Source organism: Pteropus vampyrus, unplaced genomic scaffold (genome assembly GCF_000151845.1).
Source record: "Pteropus vampyrus isolate Shadow unplaced genomic scaffold, Pvam_2.0 Scaffold350, whole genome shotgun sequence".
Classification (NCBI taxonomy): Eukaryota; Metazoa; Chordata; class Mammalia; order Chiroptera; family Pteropodidae; genus Pteropus; species Pteropus vampyrus.
This window is the reverse complement of record NW_011889131.1, coordinates 786,791-811,758: the sequence shown is the minus strand read 5'-3', so window position 1 is coordinate 811,758 and position 24,968 is coordinate 786,791. Positions and strand designations below refer to the sequence as shown.

Here is a 24,968-nt window from a genome sequence, read left to right as displayed (position 1 = left end):
TGGCAATTTTTCTCTCTCAATACTTTGAGTATCATTCCATTCTTTGTTGGCCTATAAAGTTTCTGCTGAGAAATCTGCTGACAGCATAACGTAGGATGCCTCCCCCTGCGCCCCGCCCCCCAGCTGCCTTTAACACTCTTTACCACTGATTTTTGACAGTTTTAATATATGCTGGAGTTCGTTTTGTATGAGATAATAGGATGTTCTACTAGCTTTGTAGACTTGTATACTCAGTCCCTTCCCAAGGTTTGGGAAAGTCTCAGCTATTATTTAAATAAACTCTCTGCTCTCTTCTCTTTCTCTTCTTCTGGAAAACCCATCAGTCCTCTGTTGGGTTTCTCGTAGGGTTTCTTCACTTTAAAAAAATCTTAGTTCTCTCTCTTCTTCTACCTGAAACATTTCTACATTTCTATTCTCAAGCTCGTTTATTCTCTCTTCCATCGGATCTGCTTTATTTCCAGTGCTTTCTATTCATTTCATTTATTGAGTTCTTCAGCTCCAGAATTTGTTTGGTTCTTTTTCAGAATTTCAACCTTTTGGTAAGTACTACTTCTGTTTATTAATTTTATTCCTGAGATCACTGCATTGCCTTTCTGAGTTTTCTTGTGCTCACTGCATTTCTTCATAATAGCTTTTCAGAATTCGTTATCAGTTAGATCACAGTAGTCCGTGTCTCTGGGTTTGGCTGTCAGAAAACTACTGTCTTCTTTTGGTGATATCATATTACCATGATTTTTCAGTGTTTGATGAAAAGTGCCTCTGCTGCTGCATTTTGAGTAATGAACACTTTCTTGTTGAGGTAAAGCTTGGTTTGCCATTCTAACAATTCAGCAGGTTCGTAATTGGAAGAGTTACTTTTCTTTTCCAGAAGGTGGTGCTACAGCACAAATTTTTGGTTTCTTTTACCAGCGCCTGCCTAGTCAGGTTGGGAGCATGTGCATTAAAAAGGCTGGTGAAGGGGGGCAAAAAAAGGGTGGTGGCAGAGTTGGGGAGGTGTGTGCTTAGCACTTGATGCTGTGGCTGTGCCCATAGGCCAGTGGGGGGACGGGGGAGGATCCTGCACTGGGTGGTGTCTTAGAGGTCCGTGGGCAGTCCTCTTGCCAGAATCCTGGGGCAGACAGCAGGTTAGGACTCCCTTCGGGTCTCTTTGCCTTCTTCCCTTTCCTGTCCCTGCCCCGAGTCATTGTGATCTCCCCACAGAGAACAGGCAGGTCCTTCCAGCTGCAGCATGCACGGCACGTTAGAGCTCCACTCAACACCTTCGCACTTCACCTCCTCTGCCAGAAAGTTGTGCTGGCCTGGCCCACTGCCAGCCCTACCACCGATGCCTCTGCTGCTGCTTGCCTCTGCTGGCTCTGCAGCCTCCTCTAAGGTCCACTCCACCCACGTATGGGTGCACAGATGGATGGATCTCTCAGGTGCCCTGGTGTGCTGTACAGAAGTGCCTTTTTTTTTCTTTTTGGTTATGAACATTAGATTACTTGTAAATCAGAGGAGAGAGAAAAAAGAAACAACTCACATTCCATGATGATGACATCACCAAGACCTGTTCACTTTTACTAACAGCTTTCAAAAGGGCCATAATCCAGTCGAACTAAAATATGTTTGTTCCTCTGTCTATAGTGCAGCATTTCCAACCTGTGTTAAATCATCTTTTCTGCCTGGAATGTGTTTCCTAGCCCTCTCTCAGAGCTCTGCACACATCGTGCTCTGGCATGCTATATTCATAACTACCTCGTTAGGAACAGCTTGAATGTAATTTTCTCCATGATGCCCTTAGCAAGGAAAAAAAAGATCAACCATGTAAGAAACTAATTTTGCCATTTAAAAATTATATTTCAAGGCTATGGTTTTCCACACTTTAAGACATAAAGGGTGATTTAATAAAGTATACAGAGGGGAAAATGGAGAGGATGTAGAGACAGTTTCCCGAATTTCAAGGTAAAGAACAACAGACCAACCTTCTTGTTTCCCTGAAATCACTTCTGCATGGGAGTCAGAAAACAGGAAGTCAAAACGCACGGGGATGTCAGTCAGAAGGTCTTCCAGGATGGCTTTCTGCTGGCTGGAAGATAATCCAAAAGTTTACACCTCAAAATGTTACATTCTGGATTTTTGTTTTAAAAAGAGGACACAAAAACCATTATGGCTCTGGTATATCCTATATGGAAGCAGTACACTTTAAAACCAAAGCAATTCATTAAAAAGATTATTTATTCTAGGAAGGAATTCTCAAGAGTTGTAGGACTTATGTGATTCCTAGATGTAAAACTACACATGCAAATAATCCTTAAACTAATAAAATAGAAAATCAGTGTTTTTAATGACAGCTTTATAGTTTACTACTCATAGTCATAGACAAATATATAAAACGATATTTGGTGAGTTCTGGCTAAAGGAATAGTTCTGGTCCTATTCTAGATTTAAAGAATTTTTAATGTCTTCTTTTTGATGACGATGATGACAGGAGGGGGATGAGGAAGAAAATACGCCCCCCACCCCCCGCCACCGGACTGGTCTGCCCTCGGGTAGAGGGGATCACCTTTCAGGAAGGATTCTCATTCCAGCTGTGCAGAGAATGTAGAGAGGGGTCTCTTTGTGTTTCGCGCGTGGTACATGCTCTGCAGCAAAGTTCAGAAGCGGAGAAATGTAATCACTGACTTTCTCTGGAGAGGTAGCAAATTCTGAAATGCCTACAGAAAAAGGACACTTCTGTTAACAAGTAGATATTTTAGTTAGTAAGTTATGTTTCTTCACTGTGGCTAATTTTAGAGAAATTCAGCTACACACCATGTTCTCCTAGTTTTTTTCTTATCCCTCTGGCAACTCCCTCCATAGTCCCTTTTCCTTAAATGTGAGTGAGACTAAATGTTCAGTCTTATGCTCTCTTCGCACTCATCAAAAATCCCGGAACTAACTGAGCATCTACTATGTATCTGACAGTTGGGATTGATTGCACATGTGCTCATCTCTGCCCTCAAGAAATGTGCTATTTTTCTCAGGCAAGTTCACTCATTCTCATAGCTGACATCACATCTATATGTCTCGAATTCCAAATCTTAGCAGCAGCCACCTAGATCTCTTCCCCAACCTGCAGATCAGTTTGTGGTAACTGTCTGCTGGACGATGCTATGTGCTTATCTTCACAGCCCCCGCAACTCAACATATACAAGTCCAAACTCAACGTGTACTACAAACCTGCTCTTACTGTTTATTACCTACCTCGGTGACAACCATCACTGGCCATCCAGCAGCCCAAGCCAGTATCTTGGATAAAACCCCACCCCCGTGTCCCAGCATATGTTCTAGGTTTCATCAATTGCCTCTCCTGGATTCCTCTCACATTTTTTCACTTCTCCTCATGTCTTCTGGATACACCCACCCTCTGCCAGCCTATATATCCAACTCTCCAGTCTTGGAATTCTCTAACCATTTCCTATGCAAATGGTGTCCCTCCTGGCTTAAAATTTTTTAGAGGTTCCTCAATGCCCTCCAAATAAAGCTCAACTCTAAAGCAGCATTACCTGCCCTGCATCTTACCCATCCTGTCTCTTCCCACACTCCTATCCGGCTTCGACTATACTGAACAAAATTTCTATAATGCATCATACTCTGGCCTCAGGGCCCCTGTACTGTCACCAGCAAGAGCCTCCTCTTTGACTGCCTCCCTACCCACTTTCCCACCCCTTTTCACCTGGGTAACTCCCGCTCACCCACTGAGCTGCTTCCTCTATGGAAGACTTCCCTAACAGAACCCTGAAGATGAGCTATTATTACAGTCCATGCTTACCCTCACTACACCTTATCAAAATTATCTATTTCTTTGCTTCTCTCATTTCAACTGGAAGTTTCTCAAGGGCATGAACTGAGTCTTGTTCCAATTTATATTCTTCCACCTGACACAGTGCCTGGCAAATAGATATACTTGCTGCCTGAGTACAGGAGTGAATATTTCTAGCTGTTTTTTAGACTACAATATTAAAGATGTGGGGGATTTTAGAAGTCCAAAATTCCTTATTTCATAAAGTAGGAAATTGTGGACTAAGGAAAATTAGGTCATTTGTCAAAGCAATCAGCAAAAACACAAGACTAGAAGATTTTTTTGACTCTACATGCAATACTATTTCAATGGACACCAAGCCCCGAACTATCCAGAAATCTATTAAGGAAATTGCTAGAGCTTTGCTGTAATGCTATACACGAGAGTCCACACTTCAGGACAGAGAAGTGCTATAAAAATGTTCTTGAATTTTCACTTTAAACACTTTCTATAGCATCAGAGAGAACCATGTTAAATTAAGGCTGATTTTAGTAAGACTCTGGTGTCTACCCTGGGATGCTGCTGTAACTACCCCTTTGTTCTCAAAGGAAAACTCCAAGGCACGAAAGTTTTCATCTTATCCCATGAGAGCAGTCTAACCACTGATGGAACCTTGCATGTGAGGCTAGATGAAATACGAAGTGCTTTATAGAGTTTTCGTTTTTGATCTTTGTGAATTTTTTATTTGAACTTTCACCCTGAAAATGTTTCTATATAGGGCTACATAAAAATTTCAGGGGTAGGAAAATAGAAAGTAAAAATTAAAAGTCATTCACTAAGACTTATAGAATAAGAATCTTCATTCATGAAAATGTACTCTGCTATCAAAATAACGCTTGTATAAGAGAAAGAATAAGTTCCCTCTCTTTAATCTGAAAAATGAGGTAGAGATTTTGAACTTTCTGAGCAATATGCTGGTGCCCAGATGCCCAAACATCAAAGAACAACCAACTTGTTGAGAGTTGCCTGAAAAGGATGTGGGGTCTGAATTATTCAATGAAAAATGACTAGGACTCAAGGGGTCCACAGTCTACCTGGTTGGGAACAGTTTTATGAGAACAAGTATTTTATAAGTTAAAACTGAATTTCCTTTTCACTCATATTTTTGGAATAGAAGATAATAAGCTATGATAATTATTTTTTTAATCAACATTTTCTAACATTTTAAAAGATAAACTTCTTGGATTGTCTGGATTTAATATTTTACTAACACATTGGCAAGATGAAATAAAAGTGCTGAATCTCTATTAAGATCGATGGTTCACATCAGTGATTATCAACTATCAAGATATAAGATGCCTATTTCAAAGTACTCCTGACACCTTCCATTCCTAATGCTTCTGACCATGTGAAGGGTGCTGCACATGGATATGGTGTAGATACAGAAAAAGGTTGAGAACCACTGATTTAAATAGTCTAATGAGAAAGGCTGAGAAAAAGGCTGAGAACCACTGATTTAAATAGTCTAATGAGAAAGGCAAATCCCAATTTTTACATAACATGCTTACTTAGAAACTGAAATATCTTTAAAAACTGGACATAATGATATCAGCTCTTCTATGCTCTGTGATCACCCTCATTAAATCTACATGACAACAAAAAGATGAAACAAATTCCCAGAAATTAAGCAAAAAAAAAAAAAAAAAAAAAAAAAGATCTAGATGATTAGAAATATACTGGGGCAGCAATTTTTAAAAATGACAAAGATATACCAAGGTATTAGAGTACAGATTTCCATGAGTTATCTGAAATCACCTTGTCAGCTAGGAAACATCTGCATAGACACCATGAATTATGTTGTAGGAGACAAAAGACATGGTTCCTGGACATTTTATGAAGGTGCTAGTCCCCCTATATAGGATGGATAGGAAAGAGAAAAGAAGGTGAAACAAGGAGACCAGGTGGGTCCTCGTGTGAGCTCGGAGTGGGAGGATGACTGTGTGGACAGAAAGGGGAAAGACGTGAAAGACGTTGCAGAGAATGAAAGGACAGACCCTGGCGATCGATCAGATGTTTATCATTTACGTACCGGGTTTTATTTTCATAACCACTGGCTTTCGGTTTTTATCCCTCATTTGTCTGATGTCCAACAGATCATGAGGATTGCCATTATGCCTGGGCCAGCAATAGACAAATATTCGAGACCCACTGCTACCACAGTCCACCACGATACCATAGTTCACATTGGGATTATTGGTGTCTGTAGCTTCAATGTCAGTAACTCGTGCCAAGTACCTTGTTTAGAAAAACACACACTTTTATTGAGACAGAGAATAATATCATCCCAAACCTAACAGAGCAAACACAATAAACAAATACCAAGTCAGTGATTTCTAAGATGTGCAGAAGCACCACTAGAGCATTTTTACAACTGCCAGATGATTAAAGAGTCAAAAGAGAATAGAACGAGTGATAGTGATAAAGATAATCTAAATCAGATATGCACTCGCTATTTCTTAAAAGAAGTTGGAACATGTTCTGAAAAGCAAAACTATTTCCAAACTATCAACATTAACTGAAAAATCGGCTTAGAAGATATCATAGGAGAAGCTTATGTTCAAATCCACTTATTATGTGGATCTGGCGGTTAATGATTAAACACTTTATAACAGTTTAATTTTTCATGCCATTCTGTATTCCTATAGCAGCCATTTCCTACAGCCACAGGAACCTTAAATTCCAACCTAATTCTAATGTCTTGAAGCCACGATATGAAGGTTGTGGCATCCCATATAGAAAACAAATGCTTTTTCTACTTACCTTTGAAACTTCTTGTCTCTGGATAGCCGCCCATATTTATTTCGGATTATGACAACCGAAAAGTATAAAAGTGAAACAGCAGCAGCTAGAATGCTAATGACAATAATTTGGCGTAAATTGGTATTCAGAATTCGAGGACACCCCACTGGAGAGATGCTAAAATGCCAGGAAGCAGGAAAAAGACAGGAGAGGCCGATCCTGAAATTTTGAAAAACAGATTTTAAAGCAACCTGCTCCAAAGAGGCCTCCCATCACCTAGAGACTTTGAGTGTGAGCTGCCCTATCCCCTGCCAGTAAGAACGTCAGCATCTTCCACATTGCTCTTTTGCTACATAACCCATTATTATTAAACTATATGAATGAAAATTAAGCCCTGATGGTTAGGATACTTCTGTGTTTCCCTTCTTGAGAGTACTATATAGATTTTTATTTGTACCCTGCTTTGTTTCTGAAAAAATAAAATAAAATAAAATAAAAAAGAATTAGAGACAGCTTCTAAGAATAAGTTCAATAAATATTTAAATCTATAATGAAATCAGGTTTAAAGATGAGGAAACCAAAAGACAATTTAGTACATCGAAATGCACTTAATAAGGTAGGCCTCTAAAGGTAGCTGACCATCCTAATGGCCAAAACCTTGCTACTAGATTATAAATATACAGTTATACATTGCATAATGACGTTTCAGTTTCGGTCAATACCAGACCACATACACGATGGTGGTCTCATAAGATTACAATGAAGCTAAAAAATTTCTGTTGCCTAGTGACATTGTACCATCGTAATGCAATGCTTTACTTACGTGTTTGCGGTGATGCTGGTGTAAACAAACCTACTGCACTGCCAGTCACATGAAAGTAGAGCTCAAGCAATTATGTACAGTACCTAATACTTGATAATGATAATAGATGACTATGTTATTGGTTTCTGTATTTACCATACTATACTTTTTGTTGTTATTTTAGAGTGTAGTCTTTCTCTTTATAAAACAAAGTTTGCTATAAAACTGTCATTTTATGTTGGTGGCAGTCTCAAACATCTTATGTTTATCTCATCTCTTAATCTCATCGCTTTCTCTTGTGTTTGAATTAATCTCATGATTCTTGTATAGTAACATGCTGTACAGGTTTGTAGCCCAAAGCAACAAGCTATTCCACATGGCCTAGATGTGGAGGAGGCCACAGCATCCAGGTTTGTGTAAGGGCACTCTGATGTTCGCACGACAACATTGTCTAATGATGCATTTCTTAGAACATACCCCCCTTGATAAGCAGCATGTGACTATCAATAGCTCAGGAGGAATAAGATTTTATTAATGCTGGATTCCAAGGCAAATTTCTCCCTGATGATTGAGAAAATAGTATCTTTAACAATATCCCCATAACAAACTCAATAAATGAATTTTGTATGTCCTGTGCTTTTAGAAATATTCCTGAGACATTTTTGCAAATAAAAATGTTTCTTCTCAGTTTCTGTTAGAAAAGACAAACTATTACTAGGCCTTGAAAAATATCTTGCTGCCTTTAGGACAAATTTTATTATTTTACAGTTCATTTCTATAGTCTTTCCTTTAAAGAGTGTTTCACAGACTAAAATATCTCACGGAATGGGAAGGTATCCTGCCAACCCAATGGAATTTTCCATTTGTAGTTTCTAGTTTCCATTGTGGGTACTTAGGCCAGTCCATGGAATTCGTCATCCCCTCCTCACACCTCGGAGACTTAGAGACAGTTATCTTGCGCTTAATACAACCCCTCACAGATTCCAGCACGCATGCTCTTTCCGATAAACTACACTAATTCCTGTAGAATCTGCCTGGCATTATCACTTTCCTTCTGCACGGGCACCCTCTGGGGCCCTGGAAGAACAAAGGTGTCAGAAATGTAGCACAACTCTGAACACTTTTCACTGGGGTGTTAGATTTTTGTTCCTCTCGAGATCTGTTTTTGTGGCACCAAAATCTTGGGTTTTATAGTGCCAGTGGTGAGACACATCACTCACCTCCCCATGCTGACAAGTCAGAGGTAAGGCAATGTTCTAGGCATCAGTCTTCGCACACCATTATAGAAACAACTGGGTCCTGCCGGAGTTAGAGCCCTCCTGTTCCAGAAAAAATCACAAAGATGGCACAATCTAAGAAAATGTCTACATTCTTTATGAACTGTGTTTGAATCCAACCACGTATAACCTGGTCCATGATCCCTGCACTGAAGTTGTTAAAGGGTTTATTTTGACCATGTAGCTCCTGCATTAGCATTGATCAAGTCCCTAACTTCCTAGTCTTCCCCGCTGTCAGTCAGACTAGACAGATATGTACCCCATGCCTCAGCCATCCTAACACAAGCTGCAAGTCACTGAAATGTTCCACATTCCTCTGCATTTGTAGGATGACTCCCTTTTGGGTCCATCTGTTGACCTTCCAAGGTAATCCTCATGACACAAGTCATGCACCATCCCTCCATGAGGACTTACCCAGTCCTCGTATCCCCAGAGTATTCACTCATCACATTAGCAGGCTACACTTTAGACTTGTGGTTGACTTTCTCATCACATGGCAAGCCCCTCACTGGCAGAGACAACCACTTATTCTTCTGTTTCCCCAAGGAACAGAACCTGACACACAAGTCATAAGCAACCATTGTTTGTTTTTTGGATGGCTGGGAATGGGAGATACACAAAGATGAATCAGACATGGATCTAGCCTTTAAAGAATTTATAATGCAGTACAGGGGAAAACACACACATACAAAGTATTAACAATGCCTACCTGACAAAGGGGGGAAAAACACTTTAATTAGGTCAATTTTTAATGTGGTGTCTACATTGTACCATTTTCCCAAAACTTAGGACAAACAATATTTGTGATTTAAAAGTTTAAGCAAAAAGGAAAAATGCCAATTACCTAGGTGTTTCAATGAATTTTAACAGTGTTTTTATAAAGTAGCTACCTTTTAGTATTTGAATATAATGAGATTACTACATTACACCTTTATTAGAATTTCAATGGCTCAAAGATTTAAATATTAAAAATATCCCAAAAAATGTAAGATGAAAATGTAGGTAAGTGTTTACATAATCTTGGAATGGGTAAGGCTTTTCTATAATGACATCAATGTCTCAAGCCATAAATGAAAGAACATACGTATAGACATGAGTTTAAGACTTCTGAATGTTAAAAAAAAAATCCCTTCCCAAATATACACGGCTTGGGAAAATTCCTTGTAACATACGTGACAAAAGGCAGATATCCCTACATAAAAAAAGTTTATAAAACAAATATGTAAGAGAACAGAAAAATGAGCACGGATAATTGGAAATTAATGAAATAAGAAGTACGAATGGTTGATAAAAATAACTTCATTAGTATTTAGAGTCATATAAAGAAAATCAAGACTTCACTACCATCGGATGGGTAGAGATTAAAGGCTGACAATAGTTTGCTAACAAGGGGGTTGAGAAAAAGGTCATGAACACTGCTGGGGAGAATCTAACCTTCTGGGGGCATGTGGTTAAGAGGTATGAAAATTTTTAACGTGCTCAACCTGTCACATTTCCAGAAATTCATTCTTAGAAAAATAGGGTAAATTCACTAAAATATGTACAAAGATGTTCATCACAGTATTGTGTATAAGAGCAAAACATTGTTACTAAACTATATCCATTACAGGGGGTGGGTTAAATTAAACATGGTCCACTTATGCAATGGAATATGATGTGACTATTAAAGGTAATGATACAGATCTATATTTGTCAACATGGAAAGGTATCCATGATATAGTAAGTGAGAAAAAAAAACTATAGCATGAATTGAGAGGGGGAAATGGAAGAAGAGAAACCAAAATATTAACAGGGGTTAGTTATTTCTGAGTAGTGACATAATGGATCATCTTCATTTTCTTCCTTAGGCATGCCTATATTTCTTAAAGGGCATATATTAATTTTATCATCAAAAGAAACAACAGAACTATTTTTAACAAGCAACCTTTGACTAAAATCCCCAGTTTCAGGCATCAAATCCTCTTCTGAATATATGAAGAAAGCCTCTCTTAAAAACTCTTCATGACATAGGAATTCCAACCTGAACATTTAAAAAAATCGATAATTATGTAACAGCTGAACTAACAACAAAAGAACAAAAGGTAACAACTTAAAGTTAAGGTCCTTGGGTAGGTGAGGGGAAGAAAGGCCTTTAACCATTCAGTGATGAGTACTATGAAGTGATACTAAGGGCACAGAGGAGTAACAAACCTGACTCCAGATTTCAAAGAGTTTGAAGACTGATTACAGAGAAAATACTAATACCCGGGAAATAATCACTAGCATAACAAAAGGAAATGTCCGATTATCTGGACTATAAGAGTTCATAGATGAGCACAATGAAGGCTGGTTAACAGGAAGATTCCTGGAGGTAGGAGGCAGACTTTGGATGAGGGAGAGCAGAGAATACATTTTAAAACAGAGGATGCACTGTTAGAATGATCACAGCAAACTCAGTAAATGTTAATCTGGTGTTTGTCTTAGGACTTTTTTCCTTTTTTTTGAGATATATGAGGATTTTGAAAAAAAGGATAGATATTTTTTTTTTTTTTTGTAAGTTACAAAACTCATGTTCAAAGACAGAGAAAATAGGACAGCTTATAAATTGCTGAAGTAATCACTTTTATGTAGGACGAAAGTATGGCTGAATATTACCTAGCAGTCAACAGTATGGTAATCTGAACTTAAATGTAAACTCCAATTGTATTTGCAGCTAAGAATCTTGGCAACAGAGTTTAGGGGGCCAAACTCCAAGTAATAGTACATAAAACTGCCACATTTATAAAAGGCTTAAATTGTGTTAGACCTATCATCAGAAGATGCATTAACTCATGATTTCAGCTAGTGGGGCCCTCCTTAGCTGAACATTCTTTAGTAAAGCCCATCGGGTCATGGGTCAATGTCTACAAACAAAATTATAGACAAATGAGACTCTAGAAGAGCTAGACCTCTGAGTAAGAAAAGGTAAAATGACATGAAGGATGCTTCAAAAAAGAATGATAGGAATATCGAAGGTTTACAAGAAAAACTTGAAAAATCAACTTAAGCAGAATTTTTAAAGAAATAGCTATCTTTGTGAGAGTGAGAGGCTAAAGTGAAGTGAAGGACGCTGTGTGGCATTCAGTTGTGGGAAAAAGACATCAACACACTTGATTCATTCTTTGTTTTAAGAAGAGTGAATGTAGTTGCATTTATGATCTACATTTTCTTCAATATTTATTTTTAAATTTAAAATTTTATTTTTTCAATATCAAGTCCTACTTTAAACCTCTTCCTAACCCTCACTACTCATTTGCAAAATTCTGGTCCCCATTTTAAATGATCTTCTTCTGGTCAAATGTTTTCTGCATCACCTCTATAGTTTTCCAAATCTGCAGCTCTGACTTTCTTCAAGTTCCATTTCCACATCCAGAGGTTACTGATGCCCTGTTACCGCAAACTCATTTAGTCTATGTCTGCGACCACAATCTTGGATACAAACTAATGCCATCTTCCAAATCTTCCAGGTCTAAGAGCGCTATCACCATTGACTGGGGTCTCCTGGTTCCTAATTTCTATTCTCACTCATCTGTGTGCTGACATATGATATCATTCATGAGGTCCTTTCAATTCTTCCTTAAAGAGTCCACACATCTAAAATGACTACAGCAAACATTACTACCTTAAGACAGATCTCTAGGCAGGTCACCGACCTTCTGCCTCCATTGTGAACACCCCTATTCAGAAAGACCTCTTTGTAAAACACTAGCTTCAAAATATGACCAGCACAAGTCTTCCGGAGCCTATGGGTCAACACCAATTTCCCTCTGTGCTATCTGAAACCTCCATCCATCAATTGACCCCAACTTATTTTGCCTACATGTTCTCTCCTCACCCCAGATAACAGCTTTTTGCTCTAGTGAGGTGGATTTCTTCCCTCTCACACAAGCTGTTCTCATTCTTGCATTAGGCCTTCACTAATATCACTTCCTCTACGATATCCTGCTCTCAATATTATACTTCTTTCAAGGCACAGGTCAATATTTTCCTATGCCAAGATTTAATCTGTTATACTTTCTAATGTTTCCTCACACTGAATCTTCTCTTTATTCATTAAAAAAAAAACAAAAAACATGCTGAATAAATACATAGAGAGTATACATACAATATAAATAAATATATACAGCCTCAGATGAATTTTCATTTTTGTGTCTTCTTTCTACACCACGGTTCCCCGACCGTCTCCCCAAATCCCAGGCTGCGGACTGGTACCCATCTGTGGGCTGTTAAGAACCAGGCTTCACAGCAAGGGTGGCAGAGGAGGAGGAGGCGAGCAAAGCTTCATCTGTATCTGCATCTGCTTCCCAGCGCTAGCATCACCGCCTCAGCTCTACCTCACATCATCAGGCATTAGATTCTCATAGAAGGACCGGTCCCTGGTGCCGAAAAGGTTGGGCCTGCTATTCTAGACTATATACACAAAGGTTGAGATCATGTATTCCTACTAGGGCTAGAAGAATGTAAACCATAGGTTCTATATGCAACAAATACAAGCGATAAATCAATGTTAACATCAACACAGAAATAAACTACTCATACAAATTAGCATTCCATTTTATAATTCTGCTAAGGTGTCAAACAATTAACAAACCTGACATAAAGACAAAATAACAGCAAATATAAGGTAATACAAAGAAGATGACACTCTTAGGCCTCTCCAAGGCTGGCAAATTAGCTATTTCCATTACACAAAGCAAAACACAGTAAAGACTTCGATGTGAAATTAAACTAGGGATTTGAGTCACTAATTTAGAATTAATAACCTCTAATTTATCTTCTAGGACAGAAGTTCCCGAATTGCAAAGCACTTCTTTCCTAATAGTGATAAATGTTCTCTGAAAATGCTTTGCTCCAGTGTTCACCTAACTGGGTTTTGGGACACACTGCAGAGAAAGAGAGAGCAGTCCCCTTTAAAAAGGTGTTCACGCATTCCTCAAGCCTGAGAAACACCGCTCTCACCATGACTTTATCACACAATTAGGTCCATTTCTTCAAGGGGAAATCTAAAGCATGGAATTTAGCAAAAGCAGAGCAAAGGAAAAATGATGCTGAACATGCAAATGTCACAATAAGGCGGCAGGTGAGAAATATTGGGGTCCCCAGTGCAACATCCCTTCTCTCGGGTCAGGTGCCTCTCCAGTGTGGGTTAGATTCGTCCACAATACGTGTGAAAAGGAAAACCCAGCGTGGTCACCGGAGCCGGCGCGACAGCACGACGGTCAGGCTTCTGCTGCCAGGGGCTGGGGGAGAGCACCTGCCGCCCAGGGTCACAGGCACTGACAGCCGGGGCGCCCGGATGTGGCCGCTTGGCCGGACCGAGGGGGCTGCACGGACTCGGGGAAGACCGTGGGCAGGTGCGGGGAGGCTCGCGGGCAGGGGGCTCGTCCGCGGCCCTCGCCGCCCCGCCGGGCCCCAGACTCCAACCGTTTCCGAACGGCTAGCCGCTTCGGCAGCCCTCTCTCCCTTCGTCGGGAAAGCCGACTCACCTGCTCCGCAGAGCCCGATGCGGCAGCTGCGGCTCCCAGGAGCCGGGAGCCGCTAGCGGAGCACATTATGGCCACCCCGGCGAGGTGGCAGCGGCAAGGCGGACGCAGCTCTCCGAGGACGCCGCTGCTGCCCGGGAGCCGCGCCGCCTCGCGTCCTCGCCCGCGTTGCGTCACTGCCGTGCCGGGAGCGCGCACGCCGAGGGGCGAGGCCTGCGTCCGGGGCGCCTGAGTGACTGTCACCGAGTGCAGAGCGGTTCCGCGAAACCGCGCGGGCCCCCATCTCCGCAGTGAGTGCCGAAAGTGAGAGTGGTATCACAGAAGTAGCCAGGACGGTAGCTTGATTACCGCCCGTCCTAGCCTGTCTGGTTGTTAGCCAACTGCAATGGACTTATGACACCAAGTTTATCTTCCCTTTGTGTTCCTAAGGATTATGGAAAATAATTTTCCATAATCCTTAGGAACACAAGCACTATGCATTTTTGCTCAACTCTTGATATTTTTACAACTTTGCCAGCATTCATCCCTATTTTACAGATTGGGAAACTAAGGGTCAAACTCTCAGTGAATCTATTAAAGGACACATTATTAGTAAGAGCAAGGATTTCATCTTTGCCAAAAGTTGCATACATCAGCGCTTATTCTGGTGGAGACAGAGGGCCCCAAACCCACTCAGTGGTTATGAGAACTAGTAAGGTAAACAGCACCGATTGCTGAGATTGCCTTGGTGACCTGATACTTAGCTCAAGCCCCCTCTCTCTAGATTGACAAAATACCTGCTTGAAGTCACAGAGCTGGAAGAGACCTTGATAATCATAGCTTCTATCCTCCCCCTCCCTTTTTTTTTGCAGGTGAGTTCACTGCTTTCCGGAAAAAGGAAGTGATCACCAGCCTAGCTACTTAAATTTTTTAAAATTATTATTATTAATGAGAGCCCTAGTAAAACAAGCTTGGATGGAACTAGCAGTTAAACATTTTAAGAAGAATCCTTCTTGGTCCAGCTTGAGTGGTCTCCTCCTTGTGGTAATGTTTCATCCCTGGATTCAGATACTGTTCCTGGAAGAAGGCTAGCAATGACCAGGAGCCTTATGCTTTAGAAGTAAATTCTGTCTTTATACTATTGCTCCACATTACAATCATAAAACCACAGAATGTTCAAGCCAAAGGGACTGCAGGAACCAACTATTCCGAAACTCTTCCTTTAACTGTTAAGGAACCTAGAACCCAGAGAAATTGAGCAACTAGCCCTGGATCCCCTGGAGGCAAAGGGGAAAGCGGAACCAATGGTTCTGACTTCGACTTTAGTGCTCTTTTAAGGCTTTGTTGCTATTTTGAAAAATGATCAGTTTGGATCGCTTGTGCATCAGAAACCTCTGTGACCTGCACCTAAGGCTAAGGCTAGCATTTAGAAGCCTAAGTTATTGGCCGCTGACATGCTGTGATTTTAGGTCCAGGCTCCCTCAAAATTATGTACCCTTCAAAGATACTGATTTAGATTATGGTAGTCTCTTTCAAGGAGGCCTTCACTAAAATGCCAAACTAGTATTATTACATCATCAGTATTTACTGATAATTCACATATAATAATTATCTGGCAAGAGCTAGAAAAGTATGAAGAAGTACAAAAACATGTAACATGGTACATTCATTTCCTAGGTCTGTCATAATAAATTACCCCTAACTGGGTGGTTTAAAATGACAGAAATATATACTTTCACAGTTCTGGAAGCTAAAAGTCTGAAATCAAAATGCTGGTGGGGATACGCTTTCTCTGAAGACTCTAGGGGAGGATTCTTCCTTGCCTTTTAGTCTCTGGTAGTGGCTGGCAATATTTGGCATGTCTCAGTTTGTAGATACATCACTCCAGTGTTCTCCTGTGTATCTCTGGGTCCAAATATCCTTCTTCTTACAAGGGCCTCAGTCGTGTTGAGTTTAGGGTTCGCCTTGATCCAATATGATCTCTTCTTGTAATTATATCTGCAAGGACCCTATTTCCAAATAAGGTCATATTCACAGGTTCTGGGTGAACATGAACTTTGGGGGACACTATTCATCCCAACACATGAGAAAACTATGCAGTCTGGGTCATCAGAAAAGGCTTCTCTGAGGAAGTGAGGCTTGAGTTCACACCTGTAAGATGAATAGGAATTAACCAGAAGAAGGATGAAGTCTGGGCTCACGTGAAAGAATAGTGGTTCAGGCAGTGGAAACAGCAAAGAGGCTCAGAGGTGGAAGGGACACCCCTGTCAGAGTGATCCATCACTTTATTCTCATTTAACAAGAGAAAAAAAAAACCCAAAAACCTGAGCTAATAGGAGATAACACTTCCTAGGTACTTTATGCCAGCTACAGTTCTAAGAGCATCAGAAAACATTTCAAATAAAATGACAATAAAAACACATCAAAATTCATGGAATGCAGCTAAAGCAGTACTTACCAAGAAATTTATAGCTTTAAAAACTTACTTTAGCAAAGGAAAAAAGTTTGAAATCAATTATCTAAGTTTCCACTTTAAGAAGTTAGGAAAAGAAAAGGAAATTAAACCCAAAGTGAGTAGAAAGAAGGAAATAATTTAAAAATATAAGTTAGACAAAATTAACAAAACCACAAGTTAATTCTTTGAAAATATTAATAAAATAAACACTAGTGAGATTGATAAGGAAAAAAGAAAGAAAACACAATTAAGTAATATCAAGAATAAAAGAACAACCTTACAAATCCTAAAAGAATTAAAAGACCAAGAAGAAAACATTATGAACAACTTTATGCTGATAACTTTGATGAAATGGAAAATCTCTTTGAAAAACACAGTTTCCCAAAATTAACACACACACACACACACACACACATACACACACACACACACACGCATACACACATAGCCCTATATATTTTAAGGTCCCTAAAAGAAAGTTCCAGGCCAGATGGTTTCACTAGTAAATGCTATCAATCATTTAAGGAAAAAATCATACTAGTCTTACATACACTTTTGAAGCAATAGAGGAGGAGGGAACACTTCCTGACTCATAATATAAGGTCAGAATAACCCTGATACCAAGAAATAAAAAGGAAGGAAAATTATACTTTTACATCCTTTGTAAAAGTATACAAATGCAAAAATTCTAACAAAATATTGGTAAGTCAAATGCAGCAATATGTCCAAAGAGTAAGATAGCTTAACCAAGTGTGATTTTTGTAAGAAATGGAAGTTTGGTTCAACATTTTAAAATGAATTTGTGTCATTCACTATATAAACAGAATAAAAAAGACAATTCGTATGATTTATATAATCCCAACCAATGTAGAAAAAACAATTGACAAAATTCTAAACTCATTCATGATTTAAACAAAAAAGCTCTCATCAACTATAAATGGAATGATCTCTCTCAGTTTGATAGGGTACCTACAAAAGAATTACAGCTAACGTGGTCACATGTTGGGTATTTTAAAAATATTAAATGAAAGTTTGAAAAGAATGTGGCATCTGGACTGCAGAAGCCATCTTGGAACCCTGAGGCAACAGTAATGTAGATAAGAAGCCAACACTAAATATGATGAAATAGGAAGATAGAGTTGCATGTATCCATCATAAAACATCATTAAACCACCGAACTAATACCAGCCACTGGATCTACCTCCTGACTTCTTGTTAGGAGATGACAATAAAGTCTTTATTTCTTTAAATTGCTTTTGGTTGGATATTGCATTATTTGCTGTTAGGTCTTTAAAAATATTTGTTGACCGATCAAAAACAGAAAGGACCTCAAGAGGTCATATTTCTCAGCAGTGTTTCTTTAGTTGGTTTAGTTTACGCTTTATAGATGAGATAGCCTGGGTCTGAGAGGCAAAGTGGCTTGCTCAAGCTCCTCAAACTGGAAGAGAGATAGGATGATTGAATGTGAAATGTACCAGACTGGGAGGTGGAAACCTGGACCCTAGTCCCTGCTATGCTACTAACTGACAGCATAAGCTTAGAAAATTTAGTTCACCTTGTTGGTCCTCACTGTCCACATATAATTTTTAAAAGGGAGAGGGGAGGTGGCTAGGTTGACCTCTCAGGTCCTTTACAGGTCTAAAATCCATGATTTCTAAGAGACAAAAGAAAAGGATAGGAATGAGTTCTTTCGCTTTCTCCTTCCGTCTTTTCTTCTCTTCCTCTTCCTCCTCCTCCTGTCGTTCTTCTTCTCCTTCTCATTATAAAATCTATCATAAGATAAAAGAGCCCTGTCTTTTTCTTTTTTTTTTATTGACTACTAGGTTCCTTTAAAACCGTACATGTGGGAACTTTGATGAATGAATTAGGGCAGGTGAACAACCATCAGTATTTAAAGCCCAGACAGGATTTCTCTTTAATTATCTTTCTGAAAAACCCTCCGACATGGTAATTGCTTTCGATTCTTCTGGCTTTGCTCTTCAAATATTTCAAGCTATCATTCTAGGGAGCCTAAATTAGCTGTCCCTCCTGGCAGTGTGTGGGTGCTGGGGGTGGAAGGAGGTAACTGTGAGGCACTAGATGTCACAGAAACAAAGAAATCAATTGGCCCTAAGAAATAATGCATCCTATTGCCCTCGTCTGGTCCTGTTTAACTTCCAATGCATTCATGCACAGACTAGTTTTTTTAGCAACTTAGCTAACAATCATATATTTATACTGCATTTGTCTTCAAGGAAATCATAGCACTTTACAGACGTGACCTCATTTATGGGCCCAGCATTCCTAAGGCAGGGAATGGGCCAAGAGAATTCTAATTTTATGGTGTTTTGTTATGAGGAGAAAGCACTTGAGATCTAGAAAGAGCAAGTGACTTGTTCAAAGCAACATCAAAATTTAGGATGTTTTTTTCAACCATTTCTCACTGCAGAAGTGTAATCAACTGTACCCTAGAGATGTCATATGGGGGATATGGATCATTAAACACACACACACACACACACATGGAGGTAGTGAACAAGGTTGTTTTTGTGCTCAGGATCCATCCTTTTGATTTTGGTAATAGTACCTCAGATTTCTGAAGAAATATGCCTGTCTCACACTCAGTCTATTTTGGTCAATAAATATGACTCTGGCTTAGTTCAGCAGAGTGATTTCATCCCCTGACCACTCAGACTGGCACACGAATCATGCTGTTCTGATCAGCTGTAAGTCACATTCTTCAAGAGCAGCTTCATCTGCAAGAAAGATGATATTTTGATTTCTAAACAGTTTTCATTTCATTTCTCAAATCGTTCAGACTTGGGCAGGAAACGACTGGCTATTCATCTTGAATCCTGTCATTTTCTGAGTTCTTTCCTCACCTCAGTTAAACATAACATTCTCCTACTCAGCATCCTTCATGAATTCCTTAGCACCTCTAGGTTGGAGTTGAAATTCCTAGCAAATCAACTCTGGGAATCACTAGGGTGATTAGATATCATTACGGATTGGTCTGATCCACCTCCTTAGCATGACACCCCAAGGCCATGACTGAGACCCCTCTAACTTTTTAATTTCATGTCCTAACACTTCCTCATACGTTATCTGTGTTCTAACATATACTGCTTGCTTGCACCCAGGTTGCTTTTTATTTTCATGACTCTGTATCTTTACACACGTCCCCTATGGCTGAAATAATTCTCCCTTTCTTGACAGCCTAGAAAAGAAAAAAAGCCCAAGTTCTACTCATCCTTCAATTTGCCCCTCTGTAGCTCTGTTATGGTCAAGCTGTCCCTAACCTCCCCAGTCAAGAGAGTCTCTTTCCTTTATCACTCAGCATCATTGTTTGGTATAAGGTCTTTGCTGCCATCTTATTCTTCTGTGTATTCTTTGCCTGGAGCAAATATGAGTTCGACTTGATAGACACACTTTATGTGCCCATGACCTGTTCCTCCCACTCTCTGCAGAACTAAGAAGCCTCTAGCTCCCTTGCCTTCCTCAGGCAGAAATAGGTGTCACATTCCCCCGCACCTGCTGCAATGCTTCTACTTTTGCCCTATCTCCAAATTCATTCCTGTTTGAAATCCATGCTGCCTTTTCCAGAATAGGTGCTCAATAATGTCTACTTGAACTGAATTGAATATGTCTTCTTGTTCAAGTCAGGCTAATGGCTTCCTCTGTCAGAATTTTTGAATTCATGTTTTCTTACCCACTTTATTCATGATCCTTCTTAGCTTTGAATAATACTTAGTTGCACACATGTCTTATCTCCCATATCCTCTTCCATGGGACTGTAATCTCTGTGTTGTCAGGGACTGTGTCTTCTACTTCATACCCTCCAGAGTACTCAGTACAGTGCTGGCACACAGGAGGTGCTCTAACCGTGTTTGCTAAGTGATTAGTGAATGAATGCTTTTACTTTCCTTCCTGATCAGATGGACACATTTATGAAGATAGATAGAGCTTGGCAAGAGAGGTGACTTCTGTGCTTACCACTCTTCGAAGTCACTGAAGACAGGTGACAGAAAAAAAAGAGAGAGAGAAAACAGTGGATGATGCAGAGATAAGCATTATCTTTTCTCACAATGTTCTGATCCTACTTGCCTTGTGTGCCTGCAGGAAATTCCTTAGAATCTTGGGGCTTGGGTGGAGCAATTTTCACTTGGATGATGCAGGTCGAAACCTACTTTTACATTTTCTCATCATTTCAGTTGGAATTGAGGACAACAAGTTAAATGTGTGCCTTCCCTGACCTCCATTTCAAATTGCAAGCTGTCCCCTTTGACCCCACACTCTTTATGCCCATTCTTGTTTTATTTTTTTCTGTGGCACATATTACCATTTAACATACTATATATTTTATTTATGTTGTTAGTTTATTGTTTGTCTCCCCATATGAGTCAGAAGGCAGAAAGTGCATAGATTAAACAGGAAAAATTTAATATAAACAATTGTTACCTAGTAGAAGGTGATGAATTACTAAAAGAGGTCAAAGAAGAGCTTTCATGAAGGGGTCCAGAAGAAACAGGTGCAGACAAGCAGCTCCTACCTCAGGTCTGGGAGAGAGAAACTAAGGACCCAGGGAGCATTCCCCACCCTGCTCAGAGCATTCCCCACCCCACTCTGTCCCCATCTCCAGGCTGAAATTCAGAGCTCTCCCAGAAGGGCGTGGCTACCTGGGACCGGCTACGGCTACATCATATGCAGACTCAGTGCAAAATGAAAATAAAAGACTCCTTGTTTGAAAATCATTAAGAATTTCAAGAGTATGACAGTAGAACATGAAACCAAATGCAGGGCTTTCTCAATGCCAGGCCCCATGTGACTGGCGCATAGCTCCGCGGCTGCTGCAGGAATGCATAGCCTGATGCTGGCAAAGAATGCATAGCCTGCTGCTGGACGGTGCAGTCTGGCCTTGTTCTGTCGAAGCCTCAGCTGTGCCCCAAGAGTGTCGCTTGGCCTGGGCTGCTCTGCCACGCAGAAATGGCTGGTGGAGTGGGGAGAGTGTGACTTAAGGACAGGGCCAGAGCCTTGATAGTTCATTGACTTTCAGTGTTATAGAAACCACAGCTTTACGCATTTTCCATTTTGTTGTTATCAAGACATATTTTTCAAGTTAGAATGATGAAACATTTTATTTACTCATGCGTTTTCTAATAATGAAAATTCTCTGCCCTTCCCCAGATCCTGCTGAGTCAGAAACTCTGGGAGCGAGGCCCAGTAATCTGTGTTTTAATGAGCTCTCCAGGTGATTTTGATGCACGCTTAAGTTTGCATACGATAGCCTAAGGGGTAGTATAAGGCTCAGTGGAGGGCCGGACATGGCAAAGTGAAGGAGAGAAGGACTAGAACAGAAGTGTATTCAAAATGAGAGCTTGAAAGGTGGAAATAAGAGTCTCGACATCAGGCGGGCGGCAAGTGCAGCCCAGGGAGACACAAAACACTACAATTGGGGAGATTGGTTGGAGGTATGACAGTGGGAAGGGCAGAAGCGGCTATTTTATTTGCTGGATTTGGAAGGACGAATAGAATTAATCAGACACGAAGTTCCAATAGCAGTGATAAAGATGGGTGAAGATTCTCAACGTGTACTTCCAGTCCTGGACCATTTATGAGTCATGAGGCCCTGAGGGAGATAGTAACTTGCTTAAGCTCCTATTTTCTCAAAGGTAAAATGGAGATCATAATATCACCTATTTAAGTTGCTATGAGGATTAAATGAAATAATCCAAATGAAATGCTAATCACAGAGGCTGGCATGTATTTAGGGTTGTTATTTAAAAGCAATTTCTGGTTTGGTAGGAGAAGGGAAGTTAAGAGAGAAGACAAGTTCTCTGTAAATACCTTTCCCAACCACACGCCACTCTATACATGCATGTTCATGGCTAATAGTCTCTCGTTCACTTTTGACACGTGCTCAGTAGTTGTTCAGTCGTCTAAACGTTCTTCGTATCTGTACCATCATAAAAGTGTCTACAGGCTCTAAGCTAGTGGCCGGGGGCTGTGCCTGCTTAGGGTTCACTTCACTTGGCCTAGAACCCAGCACAGCCCCCACAGCTGCGGTCTTTAGAAGGCACTTTAGAAATTAACCAGCCCTGACTGCCCTTGTTCACACAGGGAAACTGAGGCAGGCCTAATGTATCTGGCTGGTTTGACAGAGACAGTAGCATAAAAATGATGGATAGTGCAGCATCTGCTTTCACAGTTAACCTCTCAGCAGCTGGGGAGACAGGTAGAAACAGGTGCTGCTGTCCCTCAGGGCCACGCCTAATGCAGTGAAAGTTTCCCAGATTTGCAGAGGGTGTCAGGTCAGGCTCAGATACGGCCTCCCAAAGCTGGCCCCTCTGGGGAAGGACCTGTGTGTACAGCTGGATTCCTGCTTCCTTGCTGGGGACGAACCTGGCCTCCTGACCTGCCACGCTGTTGTTGTTGTGTTTCCAAACAGTATATTCAGACCCGCGTTCTCAGCAAGGAGCCTCCTCAGAATCGGGACTTAGGTCAAGAGATTTACATTTCTTCCCGCCCTATGCCTTAACATGATTGTAACTGAAAAGACAATTTAAGAGGGTTAAGTAGAATATCTACCATGCCCTAACATAACATCTTGCTTTAGTTTTTGGTATATCGCCTTCCACATGTATAGATCATTTTATATTTTTGCAAACATGGCGTACCTCAGTCCAGAGGGGCAGCAAGTATATGCACTTTGGCTCCCTTTAATTACTTGGTGCTTGGTACAATCCCTGACTCACAGCATGTGGTCAATAAAGGATTATTGAATGAATACGATTTTATAACATGAGATTTCCATTTCGCATCACAAGAACATTTCCCTGTGTTTCCATAGTATGAATAATTGTAATTTTTAATGGTTCCCCAATGGCACAGAATAGTAATGAAAGGTTTCCTTATGTTGGAATTTTGCCTCTTTCCTTTGTTGTTCCATTTACTGTAATAATCTTATAAAAACTTCCATGCACATTTTATTTAGCGTCTTTAGAATTAGTTTCAAGTAAAAAATTCCCAGGAATAGAATTACTGTGTTAAAGAGGTCTGAACAACTTTATGATTCAATGAGCATTAAAGAGCCGATACTTCCTGGTAGAGACAATCCATTTGTGCCCTCTCTGTAGTACACGCTCACATTTCTATTTCTAGAGTATGTCCAAGTCAGTAATGAGTGGGCATAGAAGTCATCCCTAAGAGCCCCTAATTCAGAACTCTTTGAAAAGTCTGAAGATATTCATTGGAGGCCCACTAGATGAGACAGAGCAGATCTTTTGGTTTCCGAGTATTAAAATAGATTATTAACAGAAATGATGCCTTTTCCCACGGTCCTGAAACAAAATCCCCCCCAAAAAAACGTGGTTCCTATCAGGGCAAAGTCTCTGAGAGGCAGTCTAGCTCCAAGCAGTTCTTGCTTTGCTGCTGATTAAGACTCTGAGATCTCAAAACCTATGGGAAGCCTGTATTAGCTTTATAGCTCCTCTAACAAATTACCTAAACTTCAGTGGCTTAAAACAATGCGAATGATCTTACAGTTCTGCAGAAGTTTGACATAAGTCTTGCTGGGCTAAAATCAAGATTTCCATGGGGCTGCATTCTTTTCTGGACATTCTAGGGGAAAATCTGTTTCCTTGCCTTTTCCACTTTCCAGCTGCCCACATTCCTTGGTTTGTGCATAGCCCCTTTCTTCATCTTCAAAGCCAGCAACATCACATCTCTCTTGGAAACTTCTCCTGTTCCATTTCTCTCCCTCTGTCCATAGCTTGGAAAGGTTGTCTGCTTTTAAAGGACTAATGTGATTAGATTGGGCCTACCTAGGTAATCCAAGATAATCTCCCCATCTCAAGGTCCTTAACTTTAATCACATCTTTAAAGTCTCTTCGGCCACAGGAGGTAATGCTTGCAAAGGTTCTGGGGATTAAGATGTGGACATTTTTGGAGGGAGGGATTATTCTGTATAACAAAAGATCTAAAATGGAGATATATTTTAAATTAAATATATATGCATTCACAGAATGTATAACATTATTTATTCACTTATCTGAATAATGAATGACTAAATTGGGTGAATCAAGAGTAAAAATAACTATGAGCTCAGAGAACTCTTCATACCTAGTTGTATTCAGAGAAAATCCTCTGGGATGCCATGTAGACTCTCCATTGCCTCTGACACCAAGGTCAAGCCCGCATCTCTGGACCATTGAATCCAATGGTCTCCCTTCCTGTCCGGGTCCAGGCTCTGTACAATTGCCTGCCCTGTTAAAGTGGGGCTGCAGCTGAGGTGTGGCATACCAGGCAAAGAGAGGGGATGAGAGAAGGAAGGAGGCCCTGAAGGTGGCCTGGAACCTAGAGCGGCTGCTGAGGATGCCCCAGTTTCCTAGGCTGTTTATGGGGGTTCCTTTTGTAAGAA

General features: G+C 40.4%; 1 protein-coding gene across 1 annotated transcript in view; it reads right to left on the bottom strand.

The window, feature by feature from the left end:
• Window positions 1-14,306, bottom strand: part of ENTPD4 (ectonucleoside triphosphate diphosphohydrolase 4) — a 31,369-nt gene extending 17,063 nt beyond the window's left edge. Inside the window, exons 1-6 of the mRNA XM_023522592.1 lie at window positions 14,143-14,306; window positions 8,582-8,680; window positions 6,581-6,778; window positions 5,850-6,055; window positions 2,543-2,693; window positions 1,962-2,065 (exon numbers count right to left, since the gene is read on the bottom strand). Of these exons, the coding sequence (XP_023378360.1) occupies window positions 1,962-2,065; window positions 2,543-2,693; window positions 5,850-6,055; window positions 6,581-6,778; window positions 8,582-8,589 (667 nt within the window). The 5' untranslated portion in view covers window positions 8,590-8,680; window positions 14,143-14,306. The remainder of the gene's footprint in view (window positions 1-1,961; window positions 2,066-2,542; window positions 2,694-5,849; window positions 6,056-6,580; window positions 6,779-8,581; window positions 8,681-14,142) is intronic.
• Window positions 14,307-24,968: the final 10,662 nt, after the last annotated feature.